Source organism: Trachurus trachurus (assembly GCF_905171665.1).
Source record: "Trachurus trachurus genome assembly, chromosome: 10".
Lineage (NCBI taxonomy): Eukaryota > Metazoa > Chordata > Actinopteri > Carangiformes > Carangidae > Trachurus > Trachurus trachurus.
In genome coordinates, this window is record NC_139894.1 from 26,642,587 (window position 1) to 26,665,383 (window position 22,797).

Sequence of the window (22,797 nt, forward strand, 5' to 3'; positions counted from 1 at the left end):
CAGGAAGTGCTGTCATTCATCGTATCAACACTAGATGGTGATAAACGCCTTGTCTGGGGCCAAGGAGCGGTGGTCAGTTCATGATGTCTTCTGCTCATGATGCGTTCACTGGGGCTTTTTGAGTCAGTGAAACTCTCAGATCCAACAACTAAAGAACTGATCCAGTGTTTGTCTGTTTTTTTTTTTCAGGTTTCCTGGACCAGGCCTGAAGCGACTGCACCCCAGCTCTGAGTCCAAGAGCAACAAGCCCCCTGAGCCAATAATCAGCCAGATCATAGACAAACTCAAACACATCAACCAGGTGAGCTGAGTGTGTTTCTCATATGTGTGTGTATGTGTGTGTGTGTGTACTTGTTTTACCTCTGTATTTAACTGTGTCTTTTATGGTGTGTGCTGTAGGTTTAAACAGTTCATCTGTGCACATACGATGACCCCTCCTCTCTGGGGATGTACGGCTTCACCTGCCTGTTAGTTCTCCCTCCTGGTTCACAGGTTCACATTGATTTCCAGGTTGTTGGAGGTCTCACTCTGCAGCTCCGGAGGAGGGAGGGTGGGGGGAGGGTGCGGGGGTCAACACAAGACAAGTGAAGATGTGAAACGAGGAAGCTTTGTACTGTAACGCACCTTTTCTCTCTCGTGCCGGAGAAAAAATCCACTAGACACCTGTGTTCAAGGTTAAAACCTTAGCTATTTTGTAGCACAACAAAATTCTTTGAATGTGTTATGAACAGACTTTATGTTTGAGTCTCATCTGCACGGCCTCAAGACACAAACAACAGAAATTGCACACAAACGCACTGATGCTGCGTCCAGACAAGGACACATTTTCTGAGGGTGATAGGGGCTGTTGTGATGTATAAGAATTATGTCCTCCATTGCAGTCCCAGCCGTCACCAAGGCCAAAGTCCCCCCCCCCCCCTTTTTTTTTTCTTTTTTGCTGCTGCTATCACCATGGAAACCACCTTTTAAAGTGGGCTGGCTGACTGAGTACAGAGATGGTTGTACGTAGGCTCAAAGTCAGTGGATGTATCAGCCCACAGATCTCTCTGTATTTCCTGGTTCCTGGTGGTTGCACTTGCTGGCTGTCAACACACTGGATTGCCCACCTACACCGCACACACACGCACACACACACACACATGCACGCACGCACACACACACACACTGTCTTCTCGCTGTGAAGTGTGTTTGTGTGAGTTTGTCTTTGTGCAGGAGCTTCTAAGTGCTGCAGGCCTGTCTCTGTGGATTACAAACCTTCTCTCCTGTTTAAACAACCTGGGAGATCTAAAGAGCAACTGTGCCCCTACCTCCAGTCCCCCCACCCCCCGACAACCAGAGACCCTCCAGAAAAAAACACACTGGGTTGTGGGTTGAGTCGCTCTAATTTTCCCAAATACTTTTGTGCTGTATTACCGCATGCACGACTCCTGCTGTAAGCAAGAGGAGCAGATTTGCTAGATTTTTTTTTTTACTCCCTGTCTCCTACACCCCCCCCCCCCCAGACATTATTAGATAATTCCAGGTAATAAAAATGTGGGTCACATTTTTATAGCTTTTGGCATCCTGTCTGTGTTTTGCAGTAAAAATCCCTTTACCCACACGAAAATCCTTTAATACATAATGGATCAATAATCATTTTCCGTTTGCTTTTAACCTTTTCTTCCATATAAATTAGTCTTACCTGGGGGGTTGCTTAAAATCCACATTATTGTCTGACTATTAGTGGCCTTGTTGACCAAAACTACAAAAGTTAGTACGTAAATAAGTTTATTCATACAGCACTTTTCACAGACATGAGTCACAAAGAGTTTTACAGAGCCAAGATCAGTCAGGATGGAAAAATATATATATAAAAAAGAATCACATAGCACAGAGTTTCAGTAACACATCAAATAAAACACTTCAACTATACTGAGCCATAAAAGAAGCCAAAATGCAAATACACAAAAGAGTCTTAAACTGCTCTTTTATTTAAAAAAAAAAAAAAAAACCTTAGAGTCGCAGCTACAGTACAATGTTCAGTCAAAAACAAAAGGTGGTAATAAATCTAATCTAATCTAATCTAATCTTTAACATGTACACACACACACACATACACACACATTATAAAGTAATAAGCCCTCCAAAACTTCCTGCTTTGACAGGAACAAACATTTGGAGCCATGTGATGGTGAACAGAGCTGCAGACTGTTTGCCATGTGGGTTGGTTTGCTGATGGGCTTTTGATGAGATTTTGCAAGAAAACACAGTTTGGTGAAGTGACAGAGCTCATTGTTGCTGCAGACATTCAAACAATCCCACAGAAACATAGACACAGTCAAATCAGACGCCTTCAGAAATCTAATACTCACTTCCTATTGGCTCCCCTGCTGCACCAACGGCGTGGTCTCCATGTGTGGACATTCGGGGGGTTTAGATTCTGTTTACATGAACGCCTCATATTTATGCAGATTGACTATTCACATGGGAGCTTTTAATCCCATATCTGATGACCATACAGAGGAGTCGAGCACATTTCTGCTTGAACTCCAACTTCCCTTTAGATCTCCACTTCAATGGGCTGGATTAACTTCTGACAAAAGACTGACTGCGCTTGATTGCATATTTCATGTGCAGTAAAACTGTTTATGACTCATGGCTGTGCTTTTTTTTTTCTATTTGGACAGAAATCAGATTAGACTAATATTTTTACTACAAATCATCACTCTAGTGGGGTGCAGAAAATAACAGGAACGCCTTATGACATGATGCAATATAATACAATAGTTCTGCAATAAAATTCACCCTTAGTGAAGTTACAGTATTATATTTTTGTTGCCAGAGTGCAACTTTATTGCAACATTTGAGGCCGTAATTTATGGTGTGTATGTATCAGTTTTCATTATGTTGTTATAATTATTCTGTCGGACTATTTGTATGTATGTTTGAAGTTTGAAGCAGAAATATAACTGTTTTCTGCTCAAGAACACGACTTAGCCTGTGCCCAGAATCACTCCCTATTTACTTTACAGTTCACCACATTTACTGTCTGCCATTTTATTTGAGTGTCCAATTTCTGGATGTGTAAATTTATCCACTACATAGTTCCCTCAACTACACAATTACACAATGGAATGAGAGGAGCAGTGTCGGTAGCATGTAATGCGTCGCAGTTTGTGGCTCTGAAAATTACAGTTGAACTGCTCTGCAGCTGTCAGCATTGACACAAAGTGTTGACGATAAGTAAGTGTCTGAAATCTCTATTCAACTGCTCAGTGCAGCCATAACTACTGAGTGTCTGCTAAACAGAGGACAGGGCGAATGAGTGAAAGAGTCTGCAGCCAATCTAGTGTCTCTGTTACACTGTTCTCGGGGACAGTGTTGATTTATACGCAGACATCTGCATCTGATATTCAGCAGATATTATGTTTGCAGTGTTATCAGCGTGTGAACATGCTAAAATGTGCTAATTAGCACTAAGCCCACAGTACAGCTGAGGCTGGTGGGAGTGTCAGTAGCTTTGCAGGAGACATTTTTAACTCATGATTATTCCAGATGAAGAAATAAAACTTGACCGAAGTCATTTCAGTTCATCCTGACGACATCATGACTGTTTGTAGAAAGTTCAGTGGCGATCCATCCAGTAGTCGTTTTTATTTATCATTTAACTCCATGAAAGTGAAGCTCTTGTCACAGCCCTTGTTGCAAGAGAGGATCACCTCAGTTGTTAGGATTCATCTTTGAAATCTTTTTATGGCTTCATCCAGATTGTATTAAGATATCTGACAGCATAAATAAAACATTTGACTTGCTGGAGAGGCTAGATAAAAAGTGGAGGAATGAGCCAAGTCATTTGGTTTCAGCCTTTGGGGGACTGTGAATGTCTAAACCAAGTCTCATGACAACACGTCCAATAGTTGCTAAGATATTCCAAAACCGATAGAGCCACAACACGAGCAAAACAACGTATCTGCCAGCAGCGATGGCTGATGTCACATAGCAGCACAGAGATAGATCCTTAAACCTGCTTTATAATGCTGCTAAACGTTTATTGACTATACACAGTGTATAATGGTGCTGCTCTGAGCCGGCATCTTGTAAACAACCTCTGGAGAAAGTGATGTTGTTCAGTTAAAAGCAGTTTTTACAACGTCTCCGCCTCCCCGCCAGTTGAAAGAGCAGCGTCTCTGGATGTTACAGGGCTGAAAGCAAATGGGCTAATTAACCATCTGATATGAGAGAGAAGGCCCAACTTGCAGATAATTACTTTCATCTGCCCCGTCTCTACGCGGAGTAGATGAGGACAGGCCAACAATGAGACAGTATGTGTAATGTTCCTGAAGGTGGAGCAGCACGGTGCCATGGTGATTAACAAACCAAAATGTGTTTCAGCCTCATGACGTCCCCTGTGTGTGTTTGAGCATCCTGTGCGGTGAGCTGCAGGTCCAGAGGAACGTATGGATCTTCATTCACCCACACATCGCGCTCCTATAAGACCCCTTCTCACACATTTTCCGTGTGAACGCACCTCGTTCTCCTTTTTTGGCTGAAACGGTGAACACAATCAACGGTTCCTTCCAGCTCGCACTGACCCACTTTCAAACTGCGAATCGCTCCCAGGCCGCAGTATGTGAGACCGTGTCATAAAATATAGGGGGCTACGCTCTCCTCCAACAGCGAGGGGAACATGGGACCCCTCCAAAGAATCCACTTCCTTCCAACTTTAATCCCCCTGATGTTTCATTTCTCCCCTCCTAAGTGCTCCGTGACGATGGCCCTGTGAAATGCAACTATGCGGCGGAAATGTGTCATTTCTCACGTTGTCAGTGTTGATCAGAGTATCAGCAGATACAGGCCCTCGCCTTTGTGCCTCTGTGCGGCTAAACTAAACACCAAAAGAGGGGGGAAGAAAGAAAAGAAGAAAAAAAAGTTTAGAGCCAGTCGCCTCAGCTTATAAAACAACGTTTTCTCACGCCTAAAGCGGCTGATGTCATGGCTGAGCCGAGGCCAAGTTTAAAGTGAACTGTGCACTATAAATGGATGAAGAGAAATGGCTCTCTGCTTCGGTTATTGCTTCTTGACTTGGAATCTTTAAACAGAGTAGGACTGTGAGGAGCCATGGACGTTTTTACCCGTGCATGCTTACACTATGTAGCAAATTCCTGTGTGAGGTCCTGTCTGTGTGCTGGGCCTTGTATATGCAGCATGTTAAGGCTGATAAAGACGGGTGCACTTCAACGTGCTGCTGCCCCCCCCCCCCCCCCACCACGGCTTGTGATGCCAGTCTGACACGGCTCGCTGTTTCCTTAATGAGAACTTCACCCTGTACCTCGGCTCTGCGTTAACAAACCCGGCCGAGCGGGGTTCCCGTGCGGAGAGACGTATGTGGAGTTTTTTTGCACTCTTAAATTAGAACATGTTATTTTGCTGATGTGTTCTTGTTCTGGAGAGATGAGTTTGTTTTCCTGAACATCTGTTTAACTTCCCAGAGTATCGAGTTTCTCCTCTGAACAACTAATCTCACAGGAGATGGTTGAGCTAGTGGCAAAATAGACCAATTATGTGATTGGTCTTTGATTACAGAGTGTTTCCCACTCATTTGTCAGATGAGGTTGCCATTTGGAGGGTCAGACCCCCTGGGATTATTCTGACAGCCTCTTCTTGGCTATATGATTCTCTTTGGAGAGATACATAGAATACCCTGGGAATCAGAGACGTCTTTGTGGGAGATTTGTTACAAATTCCTTTTTTTGGCAAAACACAATTATTTAATCTTAAGCTTTTTAAAATTGCACCGTCTTTGAAACATGTTCGTATTCCACAGCGAAGCTTGCGGCCTTTTCGCACCTTTTTCCAACATTTTGTCTCCTGCTTCCATCTCTCCACCTTCATCGCCTCTCCTTCTTTCCATATCCCCAGATGTGCTGAGTTGTGTGTGACAGACTCCAGCTCTGTAGCCCTTCCCCACTCTACAGCCGCCCCCACTCCTTCTCCCACCCTCCTAACCCCCCCATCCCCCCCCCTCCCTCCCTCTGCTCCTAGCTTCCCAGCCTAATTGAAGCCAGAACCTGGGAAAATCCTGCAGGTAGGACAGGAATCCAAGGTGGAAAATAAACCAGATCCCGAGCGCCACAAATTCCATCATGCAGTCGCACTTCCTCCGAGCCACCGGAGCCTGGGCAGCGTGTGCACAACACCTTGTGCAAGCTTACACAGACTATGCTCTTTAATATATAACTCACACACACACTTAAGCATGGACAGTTTTTTACTGTGCACACTTGCAGCAGTTAATCTCAAACACACATAGTTAGGAGGCTGACTGCAGCAGATACATTGCCAGCAGTGATACAGTATACATGCAAAGAAGAGGCTATAAAATAAGCCACCGCTCTAAATGCTCTGTGAAATATCGGAATAAATACAGCACAATGTGTGTTGTAATAAAAATGGCACTGGCGTCATGACGGGGACAGCACACAGCGGCCTCTTCCTACAGGGTGTGCTTACAATCAGACTAATAGACACCATGGGTGTCAGCCTAGGCCTGCTGTTTTGTAAACTTACACTTGCTAACCTAACCATTATGCTCACTCCAGTCAAAGAGGCTGACTTCTGTTTGATGTTATTTACTGAGGGGTTTTTGAAGCGTTATTTAATATACCCCCTCGGGGCTTTCGTCCTCTTGGCCTCCTTGTTTTTATGTGTGTGAAGCACAACTGCTCTGGAAGTGCAGCAGGAAAGAGGCTGTTGTGCTGCTATATTTGTGAGCGGGGATAAGCCATGAGGGTTATTTAGATGAAGTGTGACACCTGGTGTAAACCTCTGCAGAGGTGCAGGGTTCGGTGTCCCGGCCAGGGCACCACACACACACACACACACACACACACACACACACACACACACACACACATGCATGTTATCCTTTTTGTTTTCCGGAGGCTTCTGACTTCATGGTACGTTTCAGGATTGGAGGAGTTATGAGGAGTTATGGTTCTTTAACTTAAGGAATCTAGCTCCAGATAGCACCGCCACCTCCCCCCCTACACACACACACACACACACACACACACACACACACACACACACACACACACACACACACACACACACACACACACACACACACACACACACACACACACACACACACACACACACACACACACACACACACACCCCTCTCCCACCCCTGCTTTCTCCCCTGCTGGCTGGGAGGTCAGACAGAGCATGTGAGGGCCCTTTTCCTCCCAATTAGTCTGCCTGCTAATGAGGCCCAACCATCCCTTCTACCACTGCCACCCATTCCTCCTTACCTCCATACCTCCATACCTCCCTGTCCCCTCCTCCTCATCCCCCCCCCCCCCCCCCCCCCCCCCCACCACCACCACCACCACCACCACCAACCCTGAGGCCCAAGTCGGGGTCACCTCTACCCACACCACCCCTTTGCTCCCACATCACTACCATCCCACTGGGTGTAATTATCACGCAGCCGGCTTATAAAAACGCCGCTGCACAAGGCAGGCACCCGGCTCGCTGGCCAGGAACCTCAGCACACATTGTTCTCACTTGTAAGTCGTGCGTCTTGAGGGGAGTTTTCACTCTCAACGGTGTGAAATTCATTTGCCGATTTTCTTTTTTTTTTTTTTTTCCACCTTTATTTAATCTCGAGAATCATTGAGAGCAAGCCCTCATTTTCAATGATGTCGAGAGTACAATTCAGATACAGTAAAATAAGACAACATCAACACAGCACAAGTTAAAGGAGGAAAGAACACAGAAGACAGTTTCATCCATTAAAACAGTTCCATTCGTAGACAAAGGAGTTTGTTATCAGAGACACAAGTGTCTGTAGTTTTAATTAGTTGTAAATGATTCCAGGTGGATGCTGCAGAGAAACTAAAAGCAGTTCTACCAAATGAGGAAATGAGGTGTTTTTCCGTGGGATTTTGAGGTTCAACCAGTTACTTGAACGAGTTGAGAATGGAGTATGAGACTGACTCTCTGCTTTGCGTCGATCCGTCCTGGAGCGGAGACGCAGCAGCCGTCTGAGTCTTCCTGCTGCAGCTTCTGAGCTGATCCACACATCCTGAGCTTGTTGTCACTGAGCACAGTCACGTGCTGCTGTGTAACAGGACCCCCCCCCCCCCCCACCCCCACCCTAAAAAAAAAAAAGAGGTCAGGGGTCGCACTTCCTGTTTCCTGTCTCTGCTAGGTCATCAGAGGGTCTCCCTGTGAGGGTCAGAGACCTCCTCTGTTTCTCCACTGCCTTTTGTTTGGGGCGGCGGCGCTCTGGGGTGCACAGCAGCTCTGGACCTGTCAGAGTGTCAGCGGCGCTCCCCGACTGTATCGTTCCCTCACATCTCACCAGACTGCCATACCTGTGCAGTATGTGGTATAGTTCTTCCCTCTGTCTCTCGTGTTTTTCTTTTGCTTCTCCCTCCCTGCTCTCACCTTGCTGTTTCCTCACAGCGCTGCCTCTCTCGCTGTGAGACAGAGGCGAAGCTAACCAGCAGCAGCAGCAGCAGCAGAGGAGCTGGTCGTAGCTCCGCTGCCCGCAGAGTCTTGTGCAAGCACAGGCCACTCCACCCCTCTGTTATCCAGTTTCCCAACCGAGCGTCCATCGGCTCCCACTAGGTGTGATCATGGGACATGCAGTGACAGTCTGCTGATGTGGAAATGGATTTTTTTTTTTTTTTTCAACACATGACTCTGGGAACCACGGCGATAACGTGTAAAACAGACGAGCAGCAGACAAAAAGAGATTGTCTGAGGGGCGTAATCAGATTTAGCAACCAGCGGCCTGTGCAGGAATGGGACTTTTTAAACTATTAAACCCCATGCAGACAATCAGGCACATTCACAGACATAAGTCAAGATTTTTATTTGGTTAGCCTCAAAAAACGATTGAAAATTGTTGTCATACCAGATATATTTAATACTGGGAGGAGTTAACCGCCTGGATCTGAGCTGAGAACGTCTGAACGAACCGAGGAGACACAATGTTGTATTCTTCCAGAGGATGAACTGGCAACAATTTGTTTAAGCTGCTATCTCATATGTATGTAGACGGCTGTAAAAGGTTTCAGTCTTTAGCTTTTCATTAACTTCCACAGATTATCTACCAGAGGAACAAAGCCGCTGCCAAAAAACATCCAGTCAAGCTTCAGTCCAAATGACAGAAATCTGGAAATAGCCTTATGGGCTTAGTCAGAAAGGTGGAGTGAACACACGCCCAGTTTAACGCAGGACTGGAGGGCTACTTTTCCCCTCTGTGTGTTCTGTTCCAACTGGAATTAACATCAGGAAATTAATCTTGTCTGCATTAACCGTCTGAGGCTGGGCTCCCGTTGCGTGACATACTCAACCGCGGACAGATAGAGGAGGATGAGAGGGGGAGGGAGAGGCACGGAGAGAAGAATGAGAGAGGAAAGGTCCTCGTCCTCTTTACATTTCTTATTCAATAAAAGTTGAGTAATGAGTCGGGGGAGAGAGGGTGGGACTGCTGGGCAGGCTGTGTCGCCTGTCAGGGAGCTGAGGAGCTTTCCATGACTCACTCCTCCTGTCGTTCCTCTGTCTGTCTCCCTCGCTGTCTCCCCCCGTGGTGTCCCTCATTCATTCCCGCTCTCTTTTCTTGGCCCTCTCGTCCAACCAGCTTGTCTGCAAACTTGATACAAATGCAGCAGCTCAGAGTACATGAGGGGATTAGGGTGTAAGGAAAGTCCATTTCCTTCATATATCAAGAAAAGTAGTCCGTGCTGAAAAGTCGTGTGTTTGATTTTTCTCTAACACGGTGACCTGGGCATCGGCCTCAGCTCGGCTTTAAAAATTTACCATCTGCTGCTCTTTGCAGATTCTGTTTTACGCTGAGATAAATAAAGCCAATTAGAGTGAGAATTCACAGTGTGAAAGCAGTAGTTTATGTTTTAGTCAGATCTCTGGAATGCGCATTATTTTGCATTTTTCCTGAAACTACTGTATAAAAACAGTTTTTTCTCATTGAAGAACCCGTTCCTTCATAACTATTGAATTTAAATCTGATTTATAACCACTTTGAGCTTATTTTCACATTTTTCCAGTTGTCAAGCCATCACTGTATCACCATAGCTAAAACACAACCTAGTATCTACAAGAAGTCAGATGGGAAAGAAGCTAAAAGATGTTAAGATGTTCAAACCCCCACTGTCCATTAGAAACATCCATGGCAGTTGCCTGGTTGTTCAACTTTGACCTAATTTTTTAATAATATTAATGATAAATGATAAAATCCTGGCTAGACTGCTAGCTAGTCTGGTCTGACCGCTAAGCACTTGTTTCTTCTCCTATCTGACTTTGTTATAGCCGTATTGGTGTCTTCCATGATCCATCCTGTACTGGCTAACAGTTTGCTTTTTACAGTAAATTTCTTTTGGAGTTTCTGGCCAGGTGATGTGATTAATTTAAGTCCTTTTAATGTCTGCTCGGTTTCCACCAGCTCTGGAGGAGTTTAGCTGGCTCCTCAGCTGCTAAATGCTGCACTATGCTCTCCAGCTCGTTGAAGCTGTGCAATGTGGCTAAATATAAGACTGATGACAGCAGTGACAGGAAACTTTAAGGGGTGAAAACCAAAACAATGATCTCAAAGACGCTCGAAGGCCCTGCTAATAATCACACACACCTCTCATATTACACATGGTCCTTTGAGCTATTGTTAATACAAATATTTTGATCAGAGCGGCTTTAACGCGGTACGTGCCTGAAACCCTTAAAGAAATCAGGTCAGCAGCTTTCGTCACCATGCCAGAATGCGATGGCAACACGCATTTCAAGCCTTCAGCTCACAGCAATTACAGAAAGCATCAACATGAGACGGCAAAAAAAAAAACTAAAAAACCCTCTGCTTTTGTTATGAGCACATGGCGAGCAGTAGTCTGTTTGGGAACTGAAGCTTTAAATTGTGTAGATTAGATTTGTAGACAAGATGTGTTGAGGCATTGATAGAAACATTCAGGGCAGCAGATTCCGTCTGGGCCGAGTCATGAGCAGCTTGTGCAGACAAGTCCTGTGCGTGGAGACGAGGACATAACACAGGTCTGATCCCAATCACACACACACACACACACACACACACACATACACTGACAAGAAGCCTGTTTTCTCTGCACACTCTCTGTCTTCATTAGAGATCCTCTCCACTCACTCGCTCCTACATTTACGGTTTTACGTATGATTTTACATGTTCTTATCTTATCTTGTTAGCCTGTGATTTGTGATCTAGGCTCTACAGTGCAGTGTAACATCCAGCTGATGACCGCGGAGGGCAGGTTGATTCCTACCGCGGCGGGTCAACCAGTGGGCCCGAGCTCCGGGCTCAGCTGCAGCTGTCGTGTCGAACAGTGACCCTGTGTGGAGTTCATGTCATGTGTGGGAGGCAGTGACAGACTTGTGGTTTCTGTGTCTCTGTCTGGGCTGGCCTGCACTGAGCAATCTGCCACATGTTTGGGCTTTGTGTGCAGCCTTTGAGCCCGCGTTTCCTTGGTGTGACTTGTGCTTTTGTGTTAAAGGGAGGTGAACCCTGTGGCCTGCGGGATGCCTATAGCTGCGCTGATTACATGTTCTGTGTGTCCAGCTGTGAGTCCGGGCCAGCTTACGATGCAACTCTCCGAGCACATGAGAGGGAGAAGGGGAGATTGAGAGTGCCAGATTTCTCTTCCTAATGGAAAACATACTGAGCATTTCTCTGAAAAAAAATGTCTCTTTTATTTGCTTCCTCCCCTGCTTCCTTTTGCTTTGGTTTTTTTTTTAATTGGAGAAGATTCCAGCCTACAGCGACTTGAGGTTTCTCCCTCTTGTGGTAAATCTGGAGGCTCTTGCCGGATCATGCTGAGGCTCAGCCATGCCAAAAGCGCAGCGTCACTTTCGACACAAACATACATCCCACCCATCCCCGCTACCGCAGCTGTGGCAGAGGCAGCCAGCCAGCGGGCAGAAGCCACAGCAGCACTGCCACAGAGGCTCAGGGAGAGGTACTGCCCTGCCTGCCACCCCCCCATGGAGCAGGGCACAGCTCGCTGCTATGCCTCATTTGGGGCACGGCTATCATTCTATAGCCGGTTCCCTTTTTTTTTATTCCAAAAAACACATTTATTTTGTTTTTTCATCTGCTGTTCATCTGATGCTATTTTTAACTGGTATGTTCTTGATCCCTCACATGTGTTTCTGAAACTGGATTTCAACTCCAAAGTGTAAAACCCTTTTTGCCCGGGTGGTTGTTGCCAGTGTTGGTTTTTCACAGTCAGTCTTCTACTGCTCTGAGTGAAGTATAACTACCACTTATACTATCAAGACATTTTGTACAGACATCCAGAGTCCCCAGAGGTCGACGTCCAGCACCACAACGGGTTTTGTCACAAAATGTTGAACTATCCCTTAAACATTAGATTAACTGATATGAAATCTGATGAAATATTTGTGTCCCCAAGAGGATATGAATATTGATGTCCTATGATTCATCAAAATTCCACTGAACCATCAGGTCAAAGGTTTTTGTTTGTTTGTTGCGTTACGCACACATTCAGACGATGACGACAGCGCAGCGCTGTAAGTGCAGCCTGCTTGCGTGATTGTCGACTCTTAGCCTTGTTTTCACAAGTATCAACACACAGTGAATCAGAGGACAGTCTATGTGTTTATGTGTTGAGTGGAGCCAGAGTGTGTGTGTGCGTGTGTGTGTGTGTGTGTGTGTGTGTGTGTGTGAGCAGGTGGAGACTTACACATGGCAGCCTTCACACACACACACACACTGAGCTCCAAACAGGGCCATGACAGTCAGTGTTTTTCCCCTCACTCCTCATATCTTATTTTAGGTTTTGTTCCAGAATACTCTGAACCACATCTTCCTCTCCCTGTTTTACAAGTGTTTGTTTGCCTTTTAATTGCTGTGCGAGGGGCCCCTCCCCTCTCGCAGCCCGACTGCCAGAGTTGCCAGGATACAGACCACGAGAAAGAATTTCAGCACCTCGGTAAATCTATGGAGGACTGCGGCTAATGCAGGCAAACACGCTCCTGTCTTTCACAGAATGGTTCAGTACATTAAAGCCCCATTCATCACAGGGGGAGTTGGTTTTCTGGGAGATAACGGGACGTTTTAATGTGACACCTGAGGGCTCTGCTCAGTCAACAGGTGGCGCTTTGCTGGACTGCTCCTGTGGCTCCGCCGGCCGGTCTGAGAGCTACCGATTGTCCATCCCTCAGTCCAAGTGACCAAGGTTTTCAAAATGCTGTGGTCATCTTCCGTGTATGGCCTCAATGTTGGGAAATGAATGGAGGTTTGTTAGGCAGACATGCTGGAAACAAGGTTCTGTGTGTTCCCTCCTCGAAACTTTAGAGTTTATGTCACTTGTAAAAACCCCGATCCACTGGTTTGTATATGAGGCAGAGGCTACAGGGTTGTTTATCCTGCGACTTACGTAATTCTGTGATTAGCTCTGGGTTTTTATACCTCCGCTTTCTGCCTCACACACACATACACAGTCTGATTCCGGGCAGACGTCGTTGCAGCTGACCTGAGACAAGGCCCATATGAACTCAATTTTCTCCCGCAGACAAAAACAAGCAAAAAACAACAACAAAAAAATGCGTGCTGACGTATGCAGATAGGAAGGAAATCAATAAAAAAACAAACAAGGAGGAGGCAGAGCGGCGAGATGAAAGCAGGCTCGGAGGCCAGCGGCTGGAATTTAGCACATCTGTTACCTTGGCAGGGCTCTCAATCATGTGTGATGCTGTGGAGGCTGAGAGACGGTCAGGGAGCAGCCGTGTAGGTCGTCTCCATGAGAGCTCACATGTTTTTCAACAGCCCTGTTTCCATCACTGCGTTTTTGTTAAGCCACTCGACAAAAAAAGCGATTGTGAACAAGGTCTCTCTTGCTTTCACCTTGTCATGTTTCATTTGAGTAATTGAATGTATAAAGTTTGCTATTTCTGCTGCTTTTATTTTTGGTCGTGAGGAATTCAAAGATTTTTAATGAAATGAAGCCTTACAGCCCCGCTACATTTTTTGTTAATATTTATGTGTGTTAATTACTTTACCGCAGTTGTCAATAAACACTTGTGGTGTGTGTTGCACAACACATTATGAACTTCTGTAAATCAGAGTTGAACAACAACTGCTTTTACAGCCCAGAGGTCAAACTGCATTAAGATTTTGTTACGCACAATAGTATACTCTGTTAAATAATAACACCTCGGCTTGTTTATGGCCTTTCTGTGTGTTGTCTGTTGTCTGATTTCAGTTTTAATGCTGCCCTGCTCGGTCAGATTGCATTTACAGTCCTTATTCAACTGGTTGAATCAGACTTGTTTAAAACATAGAAAAAGTTGGAATATTACAAACACTAACATCAAGTCTTTCATCCCGCGTTCCCATTTTTAGATCTCCATGCCTTGATGTCCACCGGGGTGTGTTATGTGGTATTATTGTGTCCCTGTTGCCCTGAGACAACCACTCAAGACAATGTTGTTTGCCAGTAACAACACAATCAGACCGGTCTGCTGACCCCACTGTTTCTTTTTCTACCAGTAAATTACATGGAGCCACCTCCAGCCACATCCCAGTGACTGAATCACGTTTGGACAGAAATAACAAAACTGGCACCGATAACAAAACTGTTTCCCTGCCTGGTGATTATAATTAGAGTTTGGTAAATACCAGCACTTTTAGATCTCACCGAGTTTTTGTCTGGAATTCCCCTCACGCTGTTCTAATCACACAGCACACGCTCAGTTCAAGAGACAGCCCTCATTTACTCTCACAGCTTCGTTAAACCGTTAATGCACACAGGCACATTCCTGCATTTTAATGTCATTACCTTTAACCGCTTCCTGTTTGTCCCACACAGTTACTACGGCATGTGGTATCCGAGAAGCGCTGGAAAGCCCGGTCGCGCGGCAGCAGCGGTGGAGCGGATGGGTGGAGCGACGAGGGAGAGGAGGGATTCGAGAGCGGCGACTGCGACGATGAAGACGAGTGCACCGGGGTGTCGGGCCTGGGCCCGCCGCTGAGACGCAAGCGGTTACGCATCCTTGCAGGTGAGACGCACACGTTCGAGCTGGACTTGTGTAGTTCAAATGAAGCGCTGCATCCACACCGATAAGTTTAAGTTACTTTAAATTGCATTTATGAGGCGGGCTGTGAAAAAATGTCAGGGCACAAGCTATTAAGTTGTTTACATGTAAACCACGCTTTAAAAAAAATGGTGAGCGTGGAAGATTAGATCCGGCTTCTTCCGCGGTGAGTCAGAGAGATCACGGTCCAAACACAGGCAGCGGGCGCAACAGAGTGGTGTTTACATGACTACTGTACACGCTGACACCACTGTGACACTATGCCGCAGGAGCTGTGAGACTTCCTCAGGTAGCCGCCTCACCTCAACCTCTTGACCCCTCCGCCGTCAATCCCCCCCCTGGAAAAATGTCAGACGTGCGCTCTGGAAGCCAAACAGAGAACAAATGAAGCTACAAACTTCTGGAAGAAAAGAAACCAAACAGAAAACGAGGGAGGAAAACAGGCAGGGAGCAGGAACAAGGGGGCTTCGATACGCAGACACAAAGCCAGCGCAGCTGAGCAAACACGGCAGTGGGAGTAGTCCTCTCCTCCTGTCGGGGGTGTTGTGGCAGAGTTTTTGGGTTGGTGGGGCAGGGAGCGGGAGCAGGAACCTGGGGTTAGCTCAGGAATCCTGCAGGGCCATCACTTCCAGCAGGCCCGGGCCGTGAGAGTGCGATGGCCTCTCTCCTCGGCGCTCCTGCTCGTCTGACTGCACCGAGTCATTACTGTCTCCTCTGCTTTACAAGCTGCTGAATGACAACACTGTGGGAAATGAAAGCTGTCTCCACAGTCTGGCCTCAATCTCAATCTAAGTACCCCTCAATTTTCCTTTATCTCGTCTGTGAATTAGCAGATTAGATGTTTGTGCTCCGAGCATGTGTGTGTGTGTGTGTGTGTGTGTGTGCGTGTGCTCTTAACATGGGCGTGTGAGTGCGTTCTGCAGGCACATATACGTCTGTTGCTGCCTGTTGCTACATGAGTCTGAAATGTTTGCAGACCTCAGAGACTCGCTGCTCATTGGCAGACGCACAGATAGCCGCTGATAGCCTGTGATGACCCAGCAAAACGCTGAGCTAAGCACCGGCGCTCAAACAGGGGACTGGAGCTCAAAGGTCAACCTGCAGAGTCCGAGGCCTAATGGGCTGATGTCTGTGCTCCGCCGGCCCGAGATGGACGAGGCAGATCTGCTTTCACAAAAGCCTGGAGCAGAGCGGTGGTGTAGCACACACACACACACACACACACACGCAAACAGAGTTGGGGAAAGGTGACAGAAGCCACAACAACAGAGTGCAGACAGGACAGAGGCAGAGCTGAGACCCCCACACGGCCCCGGCTGTCAGCCGGCTGACCACACAGAGGATGTTCCCAAACGTGCGTAATGATTGATCTGTCCTCGCTCATTCTCAACATGGATTCCATAACCTTCGGATCACTAATGCTGCTCACCCACAACACACACACACACACACACACACACACACACAAACGTCGCCTCTGGACCAATCAAACCTCATGTTGCACATTCCCCAGAGCATTCCAGGCCAGGAGAGCTATTCCAGGACAGACCCCCCCTCACCCCTCTAAAGCCAGACTAACAGCCATGCAACTGGACTGGTTACAGCTTACACACAGAGACAATCTTTACTGTGACTCTCCAGGGATCATATGTCACCCGCTTTCATTTATTCATTATTTCAGGCAGCAGCAAGTGGTTTGTTTGAGTGGGGGGAGTGAGATGTGCAGACTACCGCTCCACCAGCTATAATCAATTGCAACTCCACACATGTGATAGGATGAAAAAAAAACACATGATCAGATACTAGTGACCGTCAGATGATCAAATGTCTTGAGTCATTTGCGGCACATTTTCTGAACCAATGAAGTAAGTCCCATGTGAGTGGATCATTAGTGTTACATGGTGAAATATAGAGTAACTAGTTTATCGTTGCAGTAAATCTCAACTTCTTTTTCTTTTTCTTTTTCTTTTTTTTGAGTGAAATCAACAAAACGTTTGCAAATGCTCTGTATTTGCACCGAATGATGTCATGAGAACAAAGCAACATTTTCTCTGTGATGCAACGTGGCGACAGATTTCCAGCAGCGAGTCTCTCAGTGTGAACTCCAGGGACTTGATACGGCCGCTGTTATGACTTCAATGTGAAAAAAGAAAAATGTTTCCATTACAGTTTTGCAAAATATCTCGCTGAATAGAGAAAAAATCCCCGCCTCCATGAAAGTGTCCACATTTTCTCATAAAATGTTTTTCCAAATCAAAGTTTCCATCACTTGTTTTATGGTTTCACATTTCCAAATTGCACATTCAGCAGGTTAATGGAAGAAGAGAAGAGCTGTGAACCGTCTCTGTCTGCCTCTTCGTGCTGTGATCTGTGATGCCGTGCGACTGTCTCTCGCCCACGATGAGGGCTCACCTGTGTTTTTTTCACGCACACCTGGCCTCAGACTGTACGGCCTCTGTTAGAGACCAACAACCTGCCACCATGTCCTCACAGACCTGCTCACAGATTCCTCTCAAAGCCTCTCTTCATTCACTTGTCTTCACTTCATTTTTTTTAGCCCCGCTGTCACTTCAAATTTGCGCTGCAGTGTTTTCATACTGCAGCCTCACAAGAGCTCCGACAAATACTGTGTAATTTAGTGTAGAAAGTCTTCCCTTGTGAAACTGAACACCTGCCAGCGAGGTGAATCATTTGTTTCCAGCTGAGTTTCAACTCTTGTAGTTTTGGGGAAAATAAAAGGAAACACAGCGGAGCAGTCAATCACTGCCCTGGTTTCATAGTTATGTTCAAGTTCTTGAAACAAAGTGATTTACAGAAAAGAAACAGTGGAATTCCTCCACAAAAACGTCTCTCTCCATAATAGGAGGTGACCACTCAGTTTTAAAACCACTCGTGAAGATGGCTGTTTAACTGCTCGACTCAATAATGTGTTGAAATGGGTTTCTGGTGCCATTTGGAAACATTCAGCAGTCTGAGAGCCAGTAGTCGGTGGGCTCTGTCACCGCCGCACTTCGCCATACTCAGCAGGAGCCGCGTGAATAGACCTGTTGTTAAGCTCCTGTGTTCAGACGTTCAGTCACTGTAAGCACTCTGCAGGAAAGCTGCTCTTTCTTTTCTTTTTCTTTTTTTTTTGTCTAAGCTCATGAGCATTTTATCATCGCCAGGGGTTAGCAGAAAATACAAAGTAGAAATATTCCTGTAATGTGAAACATGCAGCTTATGATGAGAGGCTGGGCTGAGCTCACCTTTCAGGTCTGCTAAAAATTTTGTGGCTGGAACAAAGGAGCGAGTAAAAGAAAGAAGGAGGTGATGAAAGAATGCGGGGAAAGAACAGAAAGACACAAAAACACCTTTGATAAGTCTAAAGGTTGATACACTGGGAAACCTAAACATTCTTTACTCTCTATGTGGGTGGAATTAACGGCCGTACGTGCTGCCAGTACGAGGAGCTGGTATGTTAATTAACTGCAGCTGTGACCCTTGACCCTCGGCACCTGATAGGTGAGTCACACGGCGCCGGTCCTCCACAGCGGTGTTCGCCACATGTCTTCATCAAAGTAGCCATAATCCAGACACTGTTGACATTAGCTCTGGCAGCTCTGGGTATACCTCCGCCTCGCATGTTTTGCTGTTTCCTCCTCGTTTCAGCTCCGTGGAGTTTCATAGAGGAGATCATCTGAGCTGCTGCCCAGCTCGTGAACGTTCACCCACGCTGGAGGAGTCGTCCACATGTGGTTGCCAGGAAGAGGGGCCGTGCGTGCCACAGTGCGTTATAGCGTGAGACAGACGGAGACGGGCTCAGACGCTGCAGATGTGTGAGGAGGATGAGTGCAGGTGTTGAGACGGAGGGGGAATCTGGGTGCCCACCTGGTCTGAGTCTTCTATGGAGAGAGCCGGACGATAGCGAGTCGCAGCAACTACGCAGGATACCACGTTTTTTTTAGGGTCCGCCTCCACCGGGACATCATCTATCAAAGCCTGTCTATTCATCATGCGAAACACTTACAAATCTGCTGCGCTGCTATCAGAGACCCAGATCTGAGTCACATGACTTGGTCCTCTGTCAAACAGTCATAGCTGTGTTAACTTGGGGCTTGACCTGAATGTTCAAGACATTTTATTTTTGGCAGAGAAGCTCAGGACTCCTCCAAAAAAGGAGACGATAAATGTCAGGAGGTTTATCATGACATAATTTATTGGATTTAATATTGACAGTCATGATTCCTGGAAGATGATGTTCGGTGATCGCTCAGCCTTTAGTGGTAATTAAGATCAAATAAGATAATCCATATTAGTCCTGCAGTGGGTTTATTTTCCAGAAAAATTACAAGTAATAAACCAAATGTCAAACAGGGGTGGGTAATATTAAATACAAATAAATTAAATAATAGAGTTTGATAGAGATTAAGAGCAGATAATGACTATTAGCAAACATTATATTATTATATAAAGTAAGATGGTGAACATATACATGGTAAGCATGATACATCAGCATATTATTGTTGCTGATCATGTTAGCATTGCTGACATTAGAGTTGAGTTCAAAGCAGCTCTCTGCCTTTTATTTAATGCCAACTGAAATCTCAAAGCACAATCAAAACTCTTTTAAATATCTCCAACACTGAAAAGCTTTTCTTGTGATAACATATATTGATTTGTGTAATCACTTTGTTTTTGCTATGAAACAGCATAATTATATTTTTTTGTTTCCAGAGAAATACAGATAAAAGAGCAGATGTTGTTGCTCAGTGTGAGGCGACTGAAAATCCAAATCATCACTCCAAAAGAAATTTGGAAAAAAAAACCCTGCTCTCATCCTGACACTCTAATCATTCTTTAGCCAAGTGAAATCTGTTTATGCTTTAGATGATTAATGGTGAACTCAGAGTGTTTTCCACAATGGATAATATACTGTATGTGGAGAAGTTCTTTGAATTGATGAACTCGTAACAACCGTGGGGTAGAGGAGGTGTTGAATGGTCGGGTGGCGGAAAAGGCCGATAAAGTGAAACTGGCTGGACGTGTTCTGACCCAATGTTCTCTGCCTCCATCCCTCCTCCAGCTTATAAACAACCTCTGTAAATTCAGCCAATCCTCCTCCTTCCCCACCTCCACCACGCCCCTCACAAAAATAATGAAGCTTGCTTGCCACCATCTGTGTAAACAGGCTTGGCTGGTAGGAGCTGCAATCTCTCTCACTCTTGTTCTTGCTGGAGCTGGCCACAGGGCGCTGTGTGTGTGTGTGTGTGTGTGTGTGTGTGTGTGTGTGTGTGTGTGTGTGTGTGTGTGTGTGTGTGTGTGTGTGTGTGTGTGTGTGTGTGTGTGTGTGTGTGTGTGTCGCCAGCTCTGGGGCTGAATGTGGTGGCAGTGGAGGGGAAGATGGGAAAGGAAGAGGGGGGAAAGAGGGAGGAGAGGAGCAGGGGGATGAAGTTACCCTCTTATTGGACCCTTGTTGGTCTTCCGCCATGGAGCTTTCTCAAATCAATCCAGGGATAAAACCCTTAAGATTAGCCAGAAGGCGGGAAGAAGAGCCCTGGTTTTAATTTCTGTGGATACAAGCGCACAGAGCCGACTGGGTTCTCATCGTCCACACGAGTGTGTGTGTGGTGGTGGGGGGGGGGGGGGGCCACGGGCGTTTGATTCATTTTGTAGGCCTATGCGTTTTCTGTGTTTGTGTGTGCCTCTCGGAAAAGCGTTTGTTTGCTCAGGAGCTTTATTTACATTCACAGGCACTTTTTGGACGCACTAAATTGATTCCAGGCCCGTTCCTGGGTCGTGTCCATCAGCTCAGCCACAGTCCACAAACACTCTGCACACAGCGGGACCATTCTCGAGGCCTGCTGCTCCGCTGCTGGCCGCCGCACTGACACACAGCAGCCATTTTGTGGGAATGTCTTAAAAGCCCGGTTGAGGAGTTGAGTGGCTTGCATTTTACATGTTAACCCTCTACGCTCACCTGCGCCTCCTAAATTCTCCCTGTGTCCGCCTCCCTCTCCCTCTTCGCCTGCTGTTTTTCCAACCCATTCTTGAAAGGAGCTCAACAATGCAGCGAACGTAGCAGGAGCCCTGCTGTCGATAGAGTCTGAGCTGCTGGAGGAAACCGCAGGCTAACCACTAAAAAGGCCTGAGATAGATAGTGAAAGTTCTCAACAGGAGCTCGCTCGCTCTCTCTCTCTCTCTCTCTCTCTCTCTCTCTCTCTCTCTCTCTCTCTCTCTCTCTCTCTCTCTCTCTCTCTCTCTCTCTCTCTCTCTCTCTCTCTCTCTCTCTCTCTGTGTGTGTGTGTGTGTGTGTGTGAGCACAGTCCAAACCAGCCAAATTGTCACTCTTGGCTGTACTTCCACTCTTGCCTGTCTATGACAGGAATGCAGGGAGACTTCTGCCTGTTTGTTGGCACAGACATTTGCACAACAAACACGCGTCTCAATCTGCCAGCTACATTTCCTTTACTGGACCGACTGCAGGACACCAGGAGGAGAATGTAAACACATGTGTGTGGGATGTCAGCTTCCCTCATTATTAGGAGATAAAGATAGTATCCGAGGAATGTTCCCCTCAGAGGGGTCTCTGGTCAGGACCAGGATGTCCCCCAGGCCAAACTCAAACATTGACCCACCGGTCATCAGCTTGGCTCCGTGCACGACCGCCCCTGCCTCTCTCTCTCACCCTGATAAGAACCGCCATTGTGCAATCTCCTCAGAAAAACCCCTTACATGGCGCTCCCCGCCACCCTCTGACCCTCCGTCAGCAGCAACCTCCGAGCTGCAGAAGTTCACAGGCCTCCTCTGTACGCAGCAGAGCTCCCCACACCCTGAACCAGCCCCTTGCCCTCAGCACAGAATCAACTCTTTGTACGTTTGATTTGTTATGGTTTATACCTCTCTTACTCGCGCACACACTTTCCACCCTCACAGCGCCGGCGCTGTGAGGAATTCACGGTGAAAATTTATGTCTCTGTTTCCAGCTTTTATTTCTGTTCAAGCTCCTTCTCTTTCTCCTTTCTGCGCTCATATTAACTGGAGACTATAAATACTGTACATTGCAGTAAATTGAATTTGGACAGCACGGGGAGAGGGCAGTGGGTGCAGCATGCTGGTCATCCCTTCGCTGACACAACCTCCCTTCACTGACCATGTTAATTAATAGGTGTTGACTTGCATTTGTCCCATAAAGCTACAGTTTAGAAAGTGTGTGGGAGGGTTGGCTGGGCGTATTCTGTCTCTCTTATCAGAGCAGAACCTCATATTCATGTCCAGGTTTGGACTTTTAGGTTTTCATATTTGGACTCACCCATTCGTCTGTGTCTGTCTTTTTTTTTTTCTTGCTCTGTTTTGTGTTTTTCTAACCTTCATCCTGTCTGCTCACCCCCTTTTATCACTTCTGTACTTCTCCCTTTAAGCTTTTCAGAGCTCCATCAACTCTGTTTACGTCCTCAGTCGTCTTTGGCATCACGTCTTCCTGTCTTACTCTCTTGCCCTCTGTGTGGGAGGGTCCCTTAGCCTAGAATAACAGTGAGTGTTGTGGAGGTTGGGAGGCCAGAGCTGCTCAGAGAGCGGTGCTGTTGCTAAGGCCCGGGGCAGGGCCTCCTCTGGGCGTCCCGTTTGTCTTGGCCCGACATTCCCAGCCTCTCCGAGCGCCCCTGTGGTCAGTCTGTGGGTGTGGAGGCAGACGGTCACATTCCCGCCAGCCCATGGACAGAAGCATCCCGCACT

At 46.5% G+C, this 22,797-nt stretch overlaps 1 protein-coding gene across 1 annotated transcript in view; it reads left to right on the forward strand.

Moving 5' to 3' along the window:
• gpc3 (glypican 3) overlaps positions 1-22,797 on the forward strand; it is a gene marked incomplete at its 5' end in the record, with an annotated part of 109,264 nt that overhangs the window by 80,467 nt on the left and 6,000 nt on the right. The window contains 2 exons of the mRNA XM_083980382.1: positions 190-301; positions 14,862-15,051. Of these exons, the coding sequence (XP_083836508.1) occupies positions 190-301; positions 14,862-15,051 (302 nt within the window). The remainder of the gene's footprint in view (positions 1-189; positions 302-14,861; positions 15,052-22,797) is intronic.